Source organism: Lutra lutra, chromosome 4 (genome assembly GCF_902655055.1).
Source record: "Lutra lutra chromosome 4, mLutLut1.2, whole genome shotgun sequence".
NCBI classification, from domain to species: domain Eukaryota; kingdom Metazoa; phylum Chordata; class Mammalia; order Carnivora; family Mustelidae; genus Lutra; species Lutra lutra.
In genome coordinates, this window is record NC_062281.1 from 160,939,017 (window position 1) to 160,960,093 (window position 21,077).

A 21,077-nucleotide genomic window follows, 5' to 3' on the forward strand; every position below is an offset into this window, starting at 1 on the left:
TGAAGTAATTTAGGGCCATCCTCAAAGGCGTCCCCTGTCCTATTGTACCCCCAGGGGCAACTCCACTGAAGGCCTGTAAATCCCTGCGCACATCCTCTCGGATGTCACTGAGCATATGATTTCATTTGCTTGGGCCCCTCCCAAGCTCACGCCCTTGCTTAGCTCCCTTGGCCCTGCCTTTCTGGCGCTGAGGCAGGAGGATGTCACAGGTGGGATTCGGCTTGTGGATTCATTGTTTTTGTTGGGAACTACAGTTTGACTGGTGGCAGATCTAAATCCACGTGCTAATGAGCTTGGTTAAAGTAGGTTCTGCTATCCTCTTTTAATCTAGCCTGTCTGTCTGAGTTCCTTTCCACAGTTAATGATCTCCAATAATGGCTTTGCCTTTAGTTTTGCCTCCTGGGTCAAACAAATCAATAGTCCTCACAGATATTTAAAAACCATCAGTGTAAAGCTCCTGGGTCCCCCTGCTTCTGGGTGAACTTATGCCTTGATCAGTATAGTGATATTTCCCTTACATCTCTTTTCTCCCAGAGATGGGCAGCAGTGAACCCCTTCCCATTGCAGAGGGTGACAAGAAGAAAAAGAAGAAGCGGAAGGCCCGGGCCACTGACTCCTTACCAGGGAAGTTTGAAGGTTGGTCACACGACTCCTCAGATCTGGGCCTGTGGCTCCCTGAGCATGGGAGGAGCATCCAGGTAGCCCACAGGTCTAGCTCTGAGCGTGTGTATCTGAGAGTCAGCTTGTGCTGATCTGTGTGAGGAGGGTGAAAGGTGGGATGACGGAGCTCTCAGATGGTGTGGTCTGAATGGTTTCAGCACCTGTTGGGGGATTAGAAAGACCGATCCATCAGACTTGTATATGGAGTGAGATTGCTTGGTGCATTTCGGCCCTCATCCGATGTGCTCTTTGCCCTGACTGTTCCTGGAGGGGCTGCTGAGAGGTAGAACGACCGTGTAAAAGGATGAGAGAACACCAAGGCCACAGCTCCAAGTGAAAGTTAAATCTTCTAGAAACAGAGGATTTGACTTCGAGAAATCACAGCTACTTGTGTTGTATGAGTTTGACTCCACTTTAAGAGTGCATGCTGTGTTCAGGGGATACGATGTTGGATCATCAAAGATTTTGAACACTGTGGGAGGCACCGGATCAGCACTGGTCCTGTCATCACTGGGCATGCAATGGCATGAAGTGACTCATCATACACTTCTCCAAGGGACTGAAAGCGTCAGTAGCTACTCCAGGAGTGATGCGCCCCCTTCACCTATGGTGTTTCTTTCACTGTGAGACCTAAAAGAGCGTCCCCTCATGGTCCCTCTTTGCAATATCGCAGACAGACTAGTGAATCAGTTGTTTTGTACAGTGGTTCTAGTAACAAGCCCTTTATGAATCGGAGATATTGGGCTTCCAACCACCAACCTATCCTGAGGTGCACAAAAGGCTAATACCAAAGTGTCCATTGCCAGAGACGCATGTCATTTAAAACACTTAGAAACAACAGTGTGCACGCTTATAAACAGCCTCGGGACCCAAGAAGGTAATTAGAGTAGGGTTTGTCTCTTTGTTTGTCTTTAACTTAAACAGTAGATATATGTGTAAAGGGGTGGGATGGAGGGATGGACAAAAGTCTCGAGATCTTCAGAGGAGTTTCCAAATCAACAGGTCTTGCTCTTTCTGTGAACATGAGAGTATTTCCTGTTATTCGAGGGTGGCTTGTGCAATTGTGGGCCTTCATGCTAGGAGTGATAAAATCTAATTTCATGGTTTAAAAGTGTTTTGCTCACCCTGTGGGTTTAAATGCTGGGCTGCCTCAAGAGGGAAGAACTGAGGTCAGTTGAGTGAGTGGAGGTCAGGGGAGGAAGAGGTCAGCTTGACAGAGACCATGATGGAGCTGTGGCTTCCTTTGAAAGGGACTCGAAGAGTCTGTGCCATTTGTGAGCTTGGGCAGGTCACCTAAATGTTCTTTCACCCCAGCCTATTACTCTGTGAGAACCACCCTGAGTCAGCACCCTAAAAACCTCAAGGCATCCGTTTGCATCCTACTTCTGTCTCCTATTTCCTGTGACTGACTTCTGGAAACTTCTCAGAAACCTCCAGTCACTTCTGTGTGTAGTACACAGTGAAACAGTGCTTCGTTCCCCTTTGTATCACCAGTGCCAAGCACAGCTGGGCACAGAGCAGGTGCTCCACAAATGAGTCATGATGTCCATTGAAATCACACTCCTTCTGTGATGACCCCTTAGTTTCCCTACACAGATTTAACCTTTCCTTCCCTCTGCTGTTTTTTGTTTTTTGTTTTTTGTTTTTTTTGTCCTGTGTCTTGTCCTTTTATGATAGTACTTACTACTGCCTGGTTTATTCTGGGGTCACTAGTCTGCATGTCTGTCTTCCCTACCTGACTGTGACCGTCAAAGGGCAGGAACTATATTTTATTCCTCATTCTGTCCCTATTATGAATTTAATATGTTGTGTGGCACATAGTAGGTGCTCAGGACACGTGGGCCAAATTAAAACTCTTCCACTGACCTCATCTCTAAAATGAGGAACAGGATGCCTTTGATGTGTTCTAGTTGTTGAGAAACTGAGTCCTGCAATGGCGGGAAGAGTTAATGGTCTTCCTTGTCACTGAGCGTTGCAGAGTCACCGTGTATGCCCTCGCTGTTGCAGCCTCAGGGAGGCTGAGTGACAGAAGCTCTTCTTTCCATCTGAGCTTGCAAAGGCATGACTTACCTCGTTATTCCTGTCACCCATTTCACCTCTAGATATGTACAAGCTGACCTCTGAATTGCTCGGAGAAGGAGCCTATGCCAAAGTTCAAGGTGCTGTGAGCCTGCAGAATGGCAAAGAGTATGCGGTCAAAGTGAGTGTCTCCTCTGGATGCCAGACTTAACTTCGCACGCAGTCACTCCTAGCTGGCCTAAGCCAGATACGCTTCATAGTATGCAATATGGCAACTCAGTAAAAATGAGGACTCCGAAGCTGGACTCACTGGATTCAACTCTTTGTTTCTCTTTTTACTTGCTGTGTAACATTGGGCAAGTTACTTAACACTTCTGTCCTTCAGTTTCCTTCCCTGCAAAATGGGTGTAATCATAGAAGGTTTGGAGCATTGACGTAGGGATAGAATATATGTAAAGTGCTTAGAACCATACCTGGCTGATAGTAAGCTGCTGTGTCTTATTCTGAAAAATGGAGTAAAATTCAGGGAGTAGACAACCAGATTTGGAATGAGAAGGCATACCCACATCTCTGTTTTACCAAACTACTACCTGACTTTGGGCAAGTTGCTGAATCTCCTTAAGCCTCAGTTCCCACATCTCTAAAATGAGGATAATAATACCTAGCTTTCCTATTTCAGGGGAGTGGTTATGAAGATGAAAATAAAAATGAACTGGTAGAAGTAGAAACACTACCAGTTACACAATGCTGTAAAGTGATGTACGGTATCATAATGAGGGCTGAGCATCAGCTCTGGAGCAGGAGAGGTGGCTCCTTGTGGCATGACCTCGCAGTGGCTCACTCTCCCCGTCTGTGCTTCTGTTTGCCATCTCCACACGGAGGAAGAGATGGATCTGGAGCACTGGTTCTCAAAGTGTGGTTCCTGCACCAGCAGCGTCAGCATTGCCTGGGAACTTGTCAGAAGTATGAATTATCTGGCCCTATCCCAGACCTACTGAGTCAGAAACCAGAGATGGGCCCAGCAATATGATTTTAGCCAGATCTCCAAGTGGTTCTGACGCTTGCTGAAGCTGGAGAAGCCCTGATGTGGGGCCGCTTTACATTCAGCATGGATCAGAATCATCTAGAGGGCTAATAGCACAGAGACCCAGTTTTCTTGATAGAGGGTAGGGCCTGGGTCTTTGTGTTTTTACCTCGTTCGTCACTGATTCTTACACCCACCAAAGTTTGGGAATCACTGATCTAGAAACAAGGTCTCATTAAATCCAAGGAAGCAAGTCAAATGTATTTCTTATCTACCTGAGCCCTCAGGTCTAAGCACTGCCTCATACAGGCAAGCCCAGCCAAAGTGGCTCCTGAAAGAAGTGTTTCTGCTTTAACCAACTGGCCATAGTCCCAGCTATGGATTAATAAAGGGGAATACTTCTGCTAAGTCACATTCCCTTTTTTGCTGGAGTTTTGCTTCATATGGTAACAAAAAGTACTACCTCAATTCCTTTTTGGAAACTTGAGTATAAATTACAAGTAATTTTTTAAAAATATGCTTAAGTGTAGTAATAAGCTACAAATATCAGTTGATTTTCAAAGGTTTGGGGACATTTATACATCTGTCCAGACCTATTTCTTCAGGTTTGGATCATAAGAGGAAAACCTGGCCCTCTGTGCCCCTGGGCATTTTTGGTGCAAACACAAACCCTGGCTTTGCAATTCTTTGATTTGAGCAGTTCAGCCCATATCTCATATCTCTCCTGTCCTTTGGAAGCTCCCTAAAAACGGGCTACGTCACCCAGCATGCCCTCACAATATTTGATTTTATTAGGCCTTCCCTATAGGCATCCAAATGATGAATCCTAGAGTCTCAGGGTTGAAATGGAACTTCAGGATGGTCCTGAATTTCTTCCAAATCTCCTCAAATAATTGTCCATGTTCTGCTCCCCAACCTCTGATAGCAGAGTCGATTACTTATGCAGAGAAAATAATGCCGTTGCTGAAGAGCTTGCCTGCTAGAAGGTTCTTCCTGACTTTGATCTGAAATGCTAGGTAAATGAACAAGTTAGAGATCTTCTGTGCCCCGGCTCCACACTTCTCAGACTGCTTAGAATGTGGGCCCACCGTGGTTTACTCCCAGACATGGAATTGTATAGAAAATTACACCTGGTCATGGGCGCTTATGCTGCAACACATGGGAGTGGTTTGAAGTATTCTACACAGCAGTCTGGGAACAAAGGAGAAGGGTGTTATCCTCTGTGCCGCCCACTCCGTTCGTGGGGCCATAAGGCAGAGCCAGCTCTGCAGAACACTTGCCACCAGACTCTACTCGCAATGGTCTGGGGCTGTTGATGGGTCCGTGGAGATGTACAGAGTTAGCCAGTCCTTGCTTAAACCACCTGCTCATCTGTTGGCTCACCCATGCCTTCAGTTCCTGCTTGCCAAGCATCTCCAGGTATATACATGGGAAACAATGTCTCTAGGTTGTCTGAAAGAAGCTGGATGGAACATAGATAGAGGTAGGATAGCGAGGGCTTTGAAGGCAGCGCTGGGCTTGGATGCCAACCCTGTCACCACTTTTCAAGCTGTGGGCAGAATGTTTGACCTCTTCCTATCTTTCGGGATTATGTTGTAAGAACCGAGACTGTGTATCTGAGTTACTTAGTACAGTGCCTGCCAAAGGGCGCATTCTCTGCAGAGCTGCTGGGGTGGGGTCTGAGCCGGGTCCTGGAGCTCTAGTTCCTCTCTGCTGCCTCCTCCAGCCCCACTGCTCTTCCTCCCGCCCTGGAAGATCCTTCGGTGGGGGGTTGTAAATCTCACCCTTACAACAGGAAGAAATGCCCTTGAGGTGGGAGCCAGGTAGAAGTAGTTCTGTGTCTTCTTGCTGGCTGCCTCGGTGTCCCCATAGACTTCCACAGCATTTGCTTAGCCAGAGTCAAAATAGGCCTCAGCCAGGCTGGACAGCCTCGGGTCGGTCTCCTGTGCTGCTGGCAGAGTCACAGTGCCTGTGTCACCAAGGTCTATTCCACATTTGTGCTTGAAACCAGACGTGGGCTGAATTGGGCCTTGCATTTGCCCAGAGGGCTCCTGCCGAGAGGTGTTTCAAGGTCAGGTGGGTATAACAGATTTTATTCTTTCCACAGATCATCGAAAAACAAGCAGGGCACAGCCGGAGTCGGGTATTTCGAGAGGTGGAGACGCTCTATCAGTGTCAAGGAAACAAGTGAGTGCAGTCTTGGGTTACTTGCTGCTTCTCTTGGGGGGATGCTTAGCTGCAGAAGAGGTCATTTCTCACCACCTCCGACCCCAGCATTTAGCTCACGTGCCTTGGCCACAACCGTAGGGGATTCCTTCTGTCTTTCCATGTTTAAGAGAGTGGGGAGAGGAGATGCAGCTGCAGCCTTTGCTTCTGTTCAGGCTGAAGTATTGTGAATAACAACCCAGGCAAATTGGAAGAGTGAGCCCTCTGAATGAGGGGCTGGGAGAAGATGGGGTTCCCTCCTTCAAGTGCCCTTGGGAACAAGGCTGACTGAGGGTTACCCAGTACACACTGTTCGGGCCCAGCTTTTGTGACTAGATGAGGACAGTGTGAGCTAGCACGGGTACTGGCTGTGTCCCGCACCCAGCATGTTAGTGGATGTGCAGCCACCACTCAGGCTCCAGAAGCCCGCTCCAATACTCTGCGGGCCCACCAGGCCAAGGTGGCCTCCCGCCCCGCCTCAGCCGCCTCACCACCAGCTCCAAATGAGTGGTTCTCCCGCGGTGGCTTTAAATCAGGGTCACCTCTAAGACTCTGCTTCCCCCTCTGCCTCCCTGCACAGCAGGGTCAGCGGGGAGCCAGCGGCCAGGTATTGATGGCTTTGTCATTAAGCTTGGAGGATGGGGGCTGCTGTTGATTTAACTCCAGGCACTGCCTCCACAATCTTCTTTCAAATCAGGCCATTTTAGTCATCTTATTTGGACGCCTTCACACTAGTAAAAGCCTGGCGTCTCCCAAAGTGGTCAGCATTTTTTTATGAGGGACAGATTTTTATTTTCAGCCCTGCAGCTTCTGAGTTGAGCATCAGAGCCTCTACTTGGTTTATTTCGTTCTTTAAAAGAAAAAAAACCCCAACACCTCCGATATCCAGGCCAGTGGCTTCCCTCCTGAGTTACAAGACGACCTTGTTGGCAGAGCACGGTAATGCTCAGGCAGACAGAGAGTGCTCACCGGGGAAGGCCACAAGTGCTACGGCGGCCGGGAACGCGGCCGTTTCATTAAGCAGCGCTTAGCAGTTAGGGTCTAGCGGTGCCCACGTTAGGCCCCAAGTCTATTTGACAGATGTTTCCATTTTCTCCAGGCAATGTAAATACTGCCCCGTGATTTATGGGCAAGAGGGAGGGCAAGTAATTATTTGCTGCTTGCCTCCAGGACACACACCTACTATTCAGTGTTATTAGCCGCAATTGCTTCCAGTCGGCTGCAGATTTTATTCAGTTTAATGTGACCGGGACTTTTTTATAACTCTACCTAGTGGGTTTTAGGGTTGGGGTTTGACAGCACAGACTTGGTGAAAACACCAGAGACTGAACATTATGGAAAGATAAGGTGACCTGAGTCTTGCTAACACCATTGGCTACTTCTCAGACATGGGTCTTTAATAAGCATTCTGATTTCAGGTTGATTTCTGCCCTGCTACAGGGCATTGTATATTTTTTTCATTGTATATTTGTAAGTGGGCTTTAATATATAATACCATTTCCCTTTTTTTCCCTTTTCTCCTATTTTTTCCTATTTAAGGAACATTTTGGAGCTGATTGAGTTCTTTGAAGATGACACAAGGTTTTACTTGGTCTTTGAGAAATTGCAAGGAGGTACTTACTGTTGAGTATGTGTTTGGACTTCTGATTAAGACTCAGGGTGGTGATCATCCATCATGAATCCCAGAGACTTCTAAAATGAGTCAAGCTAATAAAAAGGATGAAGGACTTAAAACTGCCCTTGATTTGGGAGAAGGGAGGCCGGAGGGAAAGATGATAATTAGCATTTTGCAGAACCTAGAATGTCACCTGTGTGGGCATTCTATAAATGCCTTCTCCCTGTAGTAGGACTCATATAGATACATTTAGTCATCAATTTATCAATCCATTGTTTTGACCTGTTCACTGTTTAAATTAATTATGGGGCAGAAGCTCTTGCATACATTATGAGGTCCAGAAAGGCTCACCAGAGCAAAGGAGGGTCCCATGGATTAGGACATAGACCCAGGATAGAGAGGAGGTCTGAGGATTTGTGTCCTTCGGACGGAAAGATGCCACTCTTGACTGTCACCACTACTGCTGTCACGCACACACGTGACCACTGGAATGGGTATTGAAGTTGTTTTCCTGACGCAGAGAAGGGGCTAAACAGCCCTTGCTCTCACCGTCACTCACCCAGCCCAAGGATAGATTTGCAGGGTGCAGGTTAGAGAGGATATCCGGAGCTGAGTGGAGGGCCACATGGAAGGGTTTGGTGGCTAAGGGAGCATGCTCTAGAAACCAGCAAAGCTGGGTTTAAGTGTAGCTCCATCCCTTTTTAGTTGTGTGAACTTGGGCAAGTCATATAACATTTCTAAACATTGTTCTCATCTATAAAATAGGGATCATGACAGCACCTACCTTTTTCGATAGCTCTGAAGATTCAGTGAGATCATTTAGATGAAATGCTTGGCACAGTGCCCCGTGGGCACTAAGGGTTCAGTAAGTGTCAGCTATTAGTATTATTAAAACTATTGGCTATGCCGAAGGCTATCTTAGAAGTAGGTAGCATATTACTGTCTATCTGCCCTTTTAATAAATTTGGAAGCAAGAGACTCACTACAGTAAAGCAAATGTGAGACCTAGCCAGGAGCTGGTTATTTGGGAATGATCCCTAGCATGCTGGGATCCTTTCATTGTTTAATCTGGCAAGTGAAAGATCTGTCATCCCTTCCCCATGCCAAAAACCAGCAATAAGTAAATTTGTGCCATTTTTTAAAAAGATTTATTTATTTGAGAGAGAGAGAGCGCGGGGAAGGGGCAGAGGGAGAAAGAGAAACTCAAGCAGACTCCCAGCTGAAAACAGAGCTCCATCTCATAACCCTGAGATCATGACCTGAGCTGAAATCAGGAGTCGGACATTCAACCGACTGAGCGCAGACGCCCCTGTGCCATTTTTAAGATGCAGAAACGAGGGCCCCTGGGTGGCTCAGTGGGTTAAGCCTCTGCCTTCTTCCTGGGATCACGCACCGCATCGGACTTTCTGCTCAGCAGGGAGCCTGCTTCCTCCTTTCTCTCTCTCTGCCTGCCTCTCTGCCTACTTGTGATCTCTCTCTCTGTGTCAAATAAATAAATAAAATCTTTAAAAAAAAAAAAAGATGCAGAAATGAGCCCTTCAGCCCAGAAATACTGACTTCCAGTTGTGAGCACAGAGCGCATGGAGCCAGGCCATGTGCTCATGCCTGTGCCATAAGTTCATGCCCCTGCCCTGCCACCACCAAGACGTTACATTTAAAATGCTGGGGGTTGTCTGTAAACGTATTGCTTAGAGTGCAGCCCTGCTGAGGCCAGAGCCACTGCAGTAGGTAAGGAGACTGTGGTTGGCTTAGTGCAGCCCGTGCCCCCAGCAGCCAGACCACATGTCCAGCTGAGGGGTAGTCTGTACAGGTTCAAGGCCAGACTCACTGGGCTTAAGTCCGGATGCCTCCACTTACTGGTGTGTCATCTTGAGCAAGTTGCTGATCCATTCTTGACTTCAGGTTCCCCATCTATAGAACAGGGATAACTATTTTGTACAGTTGTGGTGAGGCTAAGATAACCTATTTGAAGATTATTACATAGTGTCTGGCACATAGTCACTACTCCATGAATGTTAGCCGTTGCTAACAGAATAATACTATTATTAATAAGAAATAGGAAAGTCAGAGGGAAAGCACTTTTCCCCCTTTTTCTAGACTTTCCTAGACCTTTACATATCTGTTGAAGGCGTGGCACCTCTGTTTGAAGGCTTGTGCTCTTGTTTGGATCTGAGATCAGAACCAAAAGAGGAAGTGTTCCTGTGGTGAGGCCCCTGCCCAAACCTTATGTGGATTCACTTTAATTCTTTCTTACTTCAAAAGCCAAATCTGCCTCAATGACACTAATATTTTTGGTCGTGCATATAGTTGTTTTTTCTCCCTTCTCCTTTTCTCATCGTGGGTAGGTACAGAAGATGACAGTCCAGTTCTGTTCAGTCCAGTTTTTTTTTAATATTTTATTTACTTATTTGATGTTGCGAGATAGTGAGAGAGAACACAAGCAAGGGGAGTGGCAGACAGAGAGGAAGGGAGAAGCAGTCTCCCTGCTGAGGGAGAAGCCCAATGTGGTACTCGATCCCGAGACCCTCAGATCATGACCTGAGCTGAAGGCAGACACTTAACCAACTGAGCCACCCAGGTGCCCCATGTTCATTCCAGTTTTGTGCTGGCACCTCGTTTGTGCCAGGTACTACACTTGGTGTGCTGAAAGAATAAGGCTCCATCCCCACCCCAAACTTGAGCAGACTTGACCTCTGAGAAGTTAGGCTTCCTAAGGCCTGAAAAGACCATACCTGTGTGTCTCCTCTGCTCCCCAGGCTCCATCCTGGCCCATATCCAGAAGCAGAAGCACTTCAATGAGCGAGAAGCCAGCCGAGTGGTGCGGGATGTGGCCGCTGCCCTTGACTTCCTGCACACCAAAGGTGAACCAAGCCTTTGTCTTGGTGATTGGGTTGGAACAGCCAGCCTCAGGGGACTGATGGAGAGGGGCAGGCCAGGCAGAGAGCCAGGCCAGGAGCTGGTGTACCTGGCAGCCCCACCCATGAGGGTGAGCAAGCAAGCCAGGATGGCCCTGGGCTTCTCATGTGGATGGTGGGCAGATGTGGCAGTCTTAAGAAGGGCAGGGACAGGGGAGAAAGAGCAGGGGGGGAAAAGAGTACATTTCATGATGAGTAAGATGAGTGAGTGTGTGAGTATGGGTGATCTCCTTCTCCTGTCCTAGGAGGATACAAGCCTCATCATAATACTATTCTGGTGTAAATATTTGGGTGTTACTTTTTCTAGGTTTTTGTTTTTGTTTTTAACTCAGGACCCCTGATCAAGACCTGAGCTGAGATCAAGAGTCGGACACTTTAACCAACTGAGCCACCATGGCGCCCCCTTTCTAGTCTTTTAAAATATGTCGCCTGTATCTTACTCTTTCAAAATCAGCATGATAGTATATATCTAGTTTTGTATCTTGTTCACGATAAATGGAAAAATGCATTTTTCTACTAACGTGGTTAAGTTTGAGGTGTCTGTTGAACATCATGATGGTAGATTGCAGGCTGCTGTTGTCCGATTTACGCTCAGCTTACAAGGCCCTTATCTAGGACCGATTGTTTAAGAATTTTTATAGTGAATTAAATCTTTTTACAAATTGTTTTTTGTCTTTCCAAAAATATATCTGATGGTTACCTTTTTAAAACGTGCCTTACAGCAGTGCCATGGAAAAATGAATTCTGGCGTTACCTTTTCATCAGCTGTGTGTTCTCTCGGTAGTAATGTCTACCCCCAGAGTTAGGGTGAAAAGAGAGAGAATTATGTCATCAGCGGTAGTTAGTGCTGCTCTGGTTTATGTGCAGCACTGTCCTCACTCGCTTGTGGAGCCGTGTAGGCCTCTGGATGAATCGTGTGTGTATAACACAGTTGGGGCATAGGGCCTGGCACATAAAAGCTCTGCAGGAGTGTTCCTTCCTTCCTCCGCCCTGATCCCCCCACCAAACAGGAAGCATTTTCATTCCTAGTATTAATACTCTTAAAATAAAGCCTTCTGTCTGGTGAGGGGTAGGGGTGGATTGAATAGTTGGTGACTTAGCTCTGCTCCCTTCCGCATTGTGGATATTGGCCGGCCACATAGGTTGTGAGTGCTCCAGACCACTTGCAGGCATGGTGGGCACACATCTTGCCTTGGGCCAGCAGCGCAGTGCACGCTGCGGGAGGGGGGCACGTGTGTGGGGAGCTCAGCCTCGCTGGTCCTACGTTATTTCCTCCTGCACGCTGACAGTGGCTGTGCTGGGCGCCTGACTTGCACATGGGACGAAAGTTCCTAGAAGGGGTGTCTGTACTTTCCCCAGCATGATGAATAGCACTAGTTCTGTTTCTGAAAGCCAGGATGCATGTAGGTAACACCTGCTTGACAAAGATTTACAACTGTTCCCCGAGCTGCCTCTGCGATTGCAAAACTGGGTCACACTTTTTGCAAGACCCATACCTTAGAGGGGGGCAGAGGCAGTTTTATTTTTTATTTATTTGTTTTGTAGAAGGCGGACTAAAGGGAACAGAGCTGGTGTGTGTGTTAAGAGTTCTGAAGTGCTTGCCAGCATCTAGCCAACCAGGTGCCTCTGTGACTTGAAGTTGGGATGGAAAACAATTTCTAGCTGAACTTCACAGTTTTCTAAATAACTTCACACTGGAAAGATGGATTGGGCAGGAATGGGTCAGCCTGGAAACAAGTTCCACACTTTTAAATACTGGACACGCTGCAGCTTAACCTCTGGGAAATGAAGCAGAGCAGCTCGATGGCCGGCGTGCTCGCAGAGGCAGGCCCATTATCCCGGCATGGCGCTCAGTTCTCAGGCTGGGGGACGACTGGGCCATCAGCACCTATTTGGAGAGCAAGGCTCCATGTGTGGCTCATGATCCTTCTGTGGGAGCACTTGCTGTAATGGAAAATATCTTTCACTTTTAGTGCAGCAGGCTGCAGCCCGACTCAATTTGTACAGCCTGGACTGAGTTGCTCTGGGTTCTTACTCAATTAGGTGACTGATGAAGTTACTTAGCCTGCTGGAGCTCAGGTTTTCCCTCCCTGGTGAAGTGCCTCCTGGCGGGGAATCGGAGGGAGGCCTGAGAAGTTGGTCATCGAGGGAGTTTTAGGAAAGCAGGTTCTGCTTTTCCCTGTGACTCCATGAAAATTCTGTTACTTTGTAGGACTTCTGAGCACTAGCTGTTTGGTTCTTGCTCAACCTTCCAGCCCCTCTGTCCCTGCACTGTGCATTCTGCAGGAGGCAAGAGGGATGGAGTGCCAGTGTCCACCACACTTTATGAGTTGGTTCTCTGTCCCTGTCTTTGGTCAGAAGGTGGTTCCCCCCGCCGCAGGGGCCTTCTTGGCCAGGTTACCAGCTTTTAACCCCTCATGGAGTAGGCTGCCGTCTGCAGGCTCCTTTAGGAGGTCTGGTCAGAATGCAGGGGAGGGAGGTGTCTCTTAAGAACAGCACCCTGGAGCCAAAGCATTCCTTGCTGTGCTTCCGACATGTCTTGGAAATGCAGAGCAGGTGCGAAGGGGATCGGACAAACTTTGGAAGATTTGTTAACTAACACTTGGTCCTCTGAACATGCAGGGAGTCCCACCTAGGGAATCATTTTTTTTTTCTAAGTCGGCCACACAAGAAGAAACGAGGTAGAGCAGCTTCAACCCCCTGAGATGCTCTTAAACAAGGCACTGATTATTTCTGCATTGCAGTTCCAAGCATGGCCTTTGGCAGGGCTCTTGGCTCTGTTTCATATTAGGCTTCTTATTCTTGGTTGTCACTGCAGTGCTGAAAGGCCAACTAGCTGGGATTCATTTAGCCCTCTTCTTATTCCTGCCTGACTTGTAAAGCTTCGGCTTCAAAAGAACTTGCAGATCTACTGTGCTTTTGGTTCGTCTCTGGTTACTTCTGCCTCCTGCAGCTCGTTGATTTTTTAATGTACCATAATTGGGAATTAATCTGCGAACAACAGCATTTGGAAAAAATTAATTGTGTGTGGAATGTTTGATAATTATGTGCGTATGTTAACCATTTCTTTGCTCTCTGTCATTTCAGGCATCGCTCACCGCGATCTGAAGCCAGAAAATATATTGTGTGAGTCTCCAGAAAAGGTACTTAAGGCTGACTTGTTGGGGTACACAGTTCACACCTAGGTGGGGAAGCCACGTCTACTTTCAGTTAGGTCGTTAGCAGCTCTCCCAGCTGCAGGTACCAACCTGCCCTGATTATTATGGACACGTGAGAATGTCAGACCAAACGTGTAGTGTTTCCGCATTCCAAATCGGGTTAATCCCTGTCTCTTCTTTGCTCTTTATCAACAGTGTGATTGGCTTACACCTAAGAGTTTGTAAAATACATGAGGACTGCACAAAATGAATGTTTTCTAGCCCAGTGCACCTGTCTGTTGAGCAGTTGGTGTGAGTCATAGACAACAACTCAGTCTTCTGTGAAGTGAATCTTTGCCTAAAAAAGATGTTTATGCTATGGTATATATGCCAGCTGGTGCCTAGCACTTGACATAATAATTAGGAAGCAAGTTCCTCGAAAGGGTTTCTTGTTTCCATTTTTATTTCCAAAGGTGCCCATTAAAAAGCAAACATGGATACTGGGTGTTAAATAGATGCAACCTACTGTAAACTTTACCTTAGCCTCCTACTAAATGGAAGTGTCCGTACTTCCATAAGCATGTAAGAATTTGACAAGCTCTCTGTTTGTTTGGAGGGTTTGAGGCCCTGGTGGGTCTGCTGGCTGTGTGTGTATGTACACGGGCGCATGTGTATGAACACACCTTGTCGGTCTGAATTAAGGGACAGCCCATAAATAGAAACGGCTGCAAGTGAATGTGTCAGCTGCTCCTTACAGCTCTTTTGTGGGGAGTAGTAATTCATTAGCTCAAATAAGATCTTGTGACTTCCTGTCAGTGGCTCTGGCATAAGACTTTATAATTTGTCACCATTATCGTTATGATTATTAATAATAATTATAGTTAACATTTCTTGAGTTCTTACATTGTGCCAGGCACTTAGACTTATTTTATTAAGTATTTATAAAATCCCATGAGGTAGGTCCTATTACTGTTCTCATTGTATGGATGACAGAAGTAAAGCTCAGGTAGATTATGAAGCCTGCCCAAAGGCCCTCAGCTGGTAAGTAGTGGGGTACAGATTAAAACTAACATAGTCTGATGCCAGCACCCCGCAGACGCTCTGATCTTCTCTCTTGCCTCCGGTTCACAAGATGCTTTTATGGCTTTTGTCCTTTCATTTGATCTTATTGGCTCAGGTTTACTGCCCCTTTTCTGTGGTTGAAAAACTAAAACTAAGAGCAACCAAGCATCAAAAGACATTATCCAGGAAATGAAAAGATAAGCCACAGAATGGGAGAAAGTATTTGCAAAGCATATATCTGATAGAGGTTTAATATCCAAAATATAAAGAACTTCTAAAACTCAACATCAAAAAGATAACCCAGTTTTAAAAATGGGCAAAGTGGGGACGCCTGGGTGGCTCAGTTGGTTGGGCGGCTGCCTTCGGCTCGGGTCGTGATCCCAGCGTCCTGGGATCGAGTCCCATATCGGGCTCCTTGCTCGGCGGGGAGCCTGCTTCTCCCTCTGTCTCTGCCTGCCTCTCTGCCTACTTGTGATCTCTCCCTCTCTCTCTCTCTCTCTCTCTCTCTGACAAATAAATGAATAACTCTCTCTCTCTCTCTGACAAATAAATGAATAAAATCTTTAATAAATAAATAAATAAAATAAAAATGGGCAAAGTGGGTGCCTGGGTGGCTCAGTCGTTAAGCGGCTCATGTCATATCATGATCCCAGGGTCCTGGGATTGAGCCCCACATCGGGGGTCCCTGCTCAGCGGGAAGCCTGCTTCTGTCTCTCCCACTCCTACTGCTTGTGTTCCCTCTCTTGCTGTGTCTCTTTCTGTCAAATAAATAAATAAAATCTTTAAAAAAAAATAAAAATGGGCAATGAACTTGAATAGACATTTCCCCAAAAAAAGTATACAAATGACCAATAGCATATGAGAAGATGCTCAACATCCTTGGTCATTAGGGAAATTGTTGATCAAAACCACCATTAGGGGCACCTGGGTGGCTGAGTCAGTTAAGCATCTGCCTTTTGGCTCAAGTCATGATCCCAGGGTCCTGGGATCAAGTCCTACATTGGGCTCCCTGCTTCTCCCTCTGCCCCTCCCCCCTCTCATGCTCTCTCTCTCTTTCTCTCTCTGTCTCTCTCTCAAATAAATAAATAAAATCTTTAAAAAAATCATTAGACACCACCTCACAGCTGCTAGGATGGTTAGAATTATAAAAAGAAGAAAAAACTAGAGAAGAGCAAATGCTGATGAGGCTATGGAGAAATTGGAGCCCACTGCCGGTGGGGACTGGAAATAATGTGGCCGCGGTGGAGCAGTGTGGCAGCTCCTCACCGAGCTAAACAGGATTACCATACCACTCAGCAGTTCCACACCTATATATATACCCAAAAGAATTGAAAACAGAGGCTTGAACTTGAACATCAGTGTTCATGGAAGCATTATTCACAACAGCCAAAGCTAGAGACAACCTAAGTGCCCATCAGCAGGTAAATGGATAAACAAAATGTGGTCCCCCCTTACAATGAAATATATGAAATATTGTTATATGAAATATATATAATATATATATTATATATATATAAATATATATTATATGAAATATATATAATATGAAATATTGTTCAGCCACACAACAGTTGGAAGTTCTGATCCATGCTACACCATGGACGAAACTTGAAAACAGCATGCTCAGTGAAATAAGCCAGACACAAAAAGCCAGATACTGCGTGATTCCACTTAATGAAACATCTGAAATGGCCAAATTCTTACAGATGGCAAATAGATGAAATGTTACTGGGGAGAGGGGAGAATGGGGAGTTTCTACCTCATGGTTTCCTTTTGGGATGACGGAAAAGTTTTAGAAGCAGATACTGGGGATGGTGTAATTAGTGCCACAGAATTATACATTCAAAAATGACTAAAGTGGATTATTTTATGTTATATATGTTTTATCACAATAAAAAAAGAGACTAAGTGAAAAAGAAGGGTATAAGAGAGAGAAGGAGGAGGAAGGGAGAGGGGAAGAAAGGAAGGAAAGGAAGTTGAGACATGGTCGGCTTCCCCAGCAGGGCTGTGGTTGAGCTGGGACTCCCACAACCAGCATGTTTGAGGGGCTCACTGTGCTGCTTCCACCACGCAGGCTGTTCTCTGGCAGGCATGCGAGGTACCCTCCCACTCGGCTCCAGAGATGACTCATGCTGTCTGTGGTTTCAGGGGCAATATCCAGTTTGGGTGACTAGCCTCCCAGGTTGCTGGGGCCCAGGATACACAGCTTTCAGTGCTGCAACCAACAAAGTCCCAGGCGAGCAAAGATGAGTTGGTCACCCCAAGCCACCTGAGGTGGTGCCCCCCACTGAATGGGCCACCAGGAGTCTTTCAGGAATACATACTTCTCTGATTCTGCAGCCTACACCGTCATTTGTCATTTGTGGGCAAAAGTTCCATAGGTTTGCTGCTCATTTTACTAAGTGCACAGTGGTCTGACACCATGTAGCATGCACATTTTCTCTTAGGAAGTGAGGAAAGAGTGTGGGGCAGAGGACACCGTAGGGTAAATCCTCAGGTGATTTCTAGTTAACCCAAGGAGAGTAAACATGACGTGGCAGATAAAGCTGGGCTTTGGCATGGCAGCCATAGAATGAGAGCATGCGAGAGAGTGTGTGTGTGTGCGTGCGTGTGTGTGCACACACGTGTGAGCAAGAGCCATTGAGTGAGAGGGGAAGGAGTGAGGGATGGTGAGTGACTGTGTCACACTCACATTGGTCTCCTCTTGCCCTTGGGTTTCTTATATTTGTAACCTTTGCTTTTTGTTGTCCTTTTCAGGTGTCTCCAGTGAAAATCTGTGACTTTGACTTGGGCAGCGGGGTGAAATTGAACAACTCCTGCACCCCCATAACCACACCAGAGCTGACCACTCCAGTATGTATGGCTGAGCCCCCCATACCACCTCCTTCAGGGCTCCTGTGCTCTTGGAGTACCCCCAACCCAAGGCTGGAGTCCAGAACAGAGAGCTAAGGAAGGAAAACCGAGGGTTTCTGCCTGAGTTGTCATCTGGCCCCTCCTTTGTGAGCCACCCCCTCCCTGTCAGTGCTTAGTTGCTAATGAAACTGACATGAGAGCTTTTTGTTCAGGGCGGTTCCTCTGCCAGTAATGAGACAAATTCTTTGTGGGACAGGCTGAGCCCTGACTCCTGACCCAGGTAAAGACAGACAATATCCCAGGCCAGCCCTTTGCACGAGAGCACACAACAGCTCTGCGTCCCGCCCTCCCTGGCGGCGTCTCAACGCATCACCCTGTGACGGAGAGGGGGAGTGTAGTCTCTCTGTGGCCAGAACTGAGAGGTCCCAGCTCTCTACGTGTAGGATCACTTGCCTAAGTTATCCTGTTGCTTCCTTCACTTGGTATTTCATGCCCAGATGTGCAGCTGGGAGCTGTTCTTCCTAAGACAGCTCTTGTACATACCCGATGTGCTATAATTATTATGAATCTTTTGACATTTGCATGCTTCATAAGTGAATTGTCCTAATAACCTTTTTTAAAACATGCTCATGTCTTATTCTAATTGACATTATTAGAAATGTTTCTGTATTAGCTTCTATTACACTGAGGTACCTTGTTCTCAAAGTCATTAACTCTAATTGCCAATAACACGGAAAATGTCCTTTCTCCACTTCCTGTCTTCCCATCTAATTAGTTGTGTATGTTGGGGGCCAGGGAGGTATCTCTTGGCAAGCCTGCAATAAGGAAGATGGGAGCAAAAAGAATTTGTTTTGTTTTTATCAGCATCTTCTATGCAAGGATGGAAGGAAAAAGCCCTGAATGTACTGGGTTTACCACTGGTGTGCTGGAACCAGATCCCTGCCCCCTCCTCATCCTTGGTCTTCCCATCTATAAATGGGAGAAGCAGGGAGATTGGATTTGTTCTAAGAGCTCTTCCAGGTTGGACGGACTCTTAATTCTGAATCCTTATACCTCTTTTACCTCCTTATACCTCCAAGCTGGCAGAGAAGCTTGGCAGGACTTCACTTTTAAGAACTCCTTCTCTTTTGGGGGCACCTGGGTTGCTCAGTCAGTTAAGCATCCAACTCTTGATCTCGGCCCGGATCTTAATCTCAGGGTTGTGAATTCAAGCCCCGTGCCGGGCATGGAGCCTACTTACGATTTAAAAAAAGAAAGAAAAAAAAGAACCCCTTGCTTTTGGGATTAGATGTCCACAGAGCCCTTCCCAGAGCCGTGCCCCTGGTCCGTTGAAGCCCCCCTGTACATGAAGTGAATGCAGAGAGCTGAGGCGGAGGTTCCTGCAGCTCCTTGACCTGGAGTCTACCGGAGAAGGACCTGGAAAGATAGGAAGGTGACCTGGAACTGGTCATGTGGACCGTGGGGAACGCTAGGACTCCGTTTACAAACACTGTTAGCCCAGCTTCTCGAAATGCATTGGTGGTATCAGGCGAACCCTCTGGCCGGCTTTCCTGGCAACTCCTTGCTCTGCGGCCCCATGCTGCTCAAGTGCCATCATCACATTCTGCTCTTAGCCATCTCCTCTCCCTGTGACTAAGCCTCTCCCTTCTCTGCCATTTCCCTTCCCAACCTTGGCCCCCACAGTGTGGTTCTGCAGAGTACATGGCCCCGGAGGTGGTGGAGGTCTTCAGGGATGAGGCCACCTTTTACGACAAGCGCTGTGACCTGTGGAGCCTGGGCGTGGTCCTCTACATCATGCTGAGTGGCTACCCCCCCTTCGTAGGTCACTGTGGGACTGATTGTGGCTGGGACCGGGGAGAGGTCTGCAGGGTGTGCCAGGTGAGTGCAGCTTGGGGACCCGATGCACAGGGCCTGCCGGCGTTGGCGGGGGTTGGGGGGCGGGAGTGGTCAGTGTGCTTGGGGGGATGCCCAACAAGACGGCTGGGGCTGTTTGTGCTCCAGAAGAGGGTCCCTAATGCCCCTTCCCCCTTCTGTCCAAAGGCCGACGACAGGCTGAGAGACAGGCTTAGCTGGGAGTTTAGGGGAGAGTTGTTAGAGCGGAGCCTACAAATTTGAGTCTTGCCCTAGAAATCCAAGCAGGGGTGGCCACACCAGCCAAGACAAGGAGGTGTGAGACAGCTGCATGGGTACAAGGAAGGGGAGTAGAAGTGTAAGGTTGGCGGTAGGGGCAGCTGAAACCTTACAGGATGCCAGGGGCCCATTTGTGGGGCCCCCGTGTGAAGGGCTGAGGAACTGGGGCTGTGTTCCCTAGTTGGCATTTGCCACGAGTCACCCACCCTCCACGTAGCACAGCCATCCCTTCCCGACAGGCATTCTGTGTGGTCTGATGACTGAGCAGGGAGTGGGGAGCTGGGGAGGGCCCTGGCCTCTGGCATCCCCAAGCCATGAGCTACAGCTCCAGCTGAAACCAAGGGGACCCAGGGTGACCAAATCAATGGCAGGTACATTCTGCTTATTCCGTGGTAGTGTGGCTTCAGGAGGAATCTTCTTTACCTAGAACAAGCTGTTTGAGAGCATCCAGGAAGGCAAGTATGAGTTTCCTGACAAGGACTGGGCACACATCTCCAGCGAGGCCAAAGACCTCATCTCTAAGCTCCTGGTTCGAGATGCAAAGCAGAGACTGAGTGCTGCCCAAGTTCTGCAGCACCCCTGGGTGCAGGGGGTGAGTAACCCGGGGAGGGGTGGCAGTCCACCTCCCCAGGCCTGTAGCGTGGCAGGGAGGAAGCTTTTAGAGTAGCAAGTACTAGACAGCAGCCCAGGGGGCTGACCTCAGCTGGAGGGAGACCAGCTTCAGTTCCTGCCCATGTAGAGTGAACTGGCCATTGACGCAGCCCCTGAAGGATCCCCTTATGGGTCATAGACTTGGCACTAACCTTGTCCTAGGACTAGGCTTCTAACTGACCCATGCTGCTCAGGAATGAACAGAGGCCTCTGCGGGATTTGGCACATGCATCCTACCATTGGCAGAGGCACACAGGCTTGGAAGCAGCCTGGTATTGGCATTTGGGGCCTGTGTCATTGGTCTGCCAGGCCCTAGCCAGCCTCAGTGACCCGCCAGGCCCTAGCCAGCCTCAGTGACCCTTCCAGTGGAAGGAAGCAAACATTGCCAGCCCCATGTTACAGTGGGGGACCCAATCTAGAAACCTCTGAGTGGCTGATTGCTAGCCGCCCAAGAGCTGCTAACTTTACTGAGCACCTACCCCATGCCAGACTCTGGGGATACTGGGATGATTAAGACCCAATCCCTGTCTTCTTACTCTAATGGGGAGAGGGAGACAAGGCAGTAAATTATGGGATAGTGTAACAAAAGCTTATCAAAAGTGCTAGGGGCATAAAAGGATGAGATTCCACCTCTGCTTGGACAGGGGTAGGGAGGTGGCAGGGTGGGAGAATGAATGCTTCTCAGAAGTGACCCTCGAGCTGGGTCTAAGAGGATAAAGAAGACTTTGCAAGGCAAAGGGAGTGAGTCTCCTGGCAGAGTCAGCTGGGCTCAAACTGTCCTTTCTTGCTCTCTCCTTGGAGGGTCT

The 21,077-nt window shown here is 47.8% G+C and overlaps 1 protein-coding gene across 8 annotated transcripts in view; it reads left to right on the forward strand.

Moving 5' to 3' along the window:
* The window catches only part of MKNK1 (MAPK interacting serine/threonine kinase 1), a 42,604-nt gene that overhangs the window by 18,771 nt on the left and 2,756 nt on the right, over positions 1–21,077 (forward strand). For 7 of the 8 annotated variants that reach the window (XM_047726328.1, XM_047726334.1, XM_047726329.1 and 4 more), the window contains 9 exons: positions 535–636; positions 2,763–2,860; positions 5,811–5,890; positions 7,448–7,521; positions 10,280–10,384; positions 13,526–13,581; positions 17,395–17,490; positions 19,174–19,368; positions 20,048–20,212. In XM_047726328.1, the coding sequence (XP_047582284.1) occupies positions 535–636; positions 2,763–2,860; positions 5,811–5,890; positions 7,448–7,521; positions 10,280–10,384; positions 13,526–13,581; positions 17,395–17,490; positions 19,174–19,368; positions 20,048–20,212 (971 nt within the window). The remainder of the gene's footprint in view (positions 1–534; positions 637–2,762; positions 2,861–5,810; positions 5,891–7,447; positions 7,522–10,279; positions 10,385–13,525; positions 13,582–17,394; positions 17,491–19,173; positions 19,369–20,047; positions 20,213–21,077) is intronic. The other variant, XM_047726332.1, reaches the window with a different exon arrangement.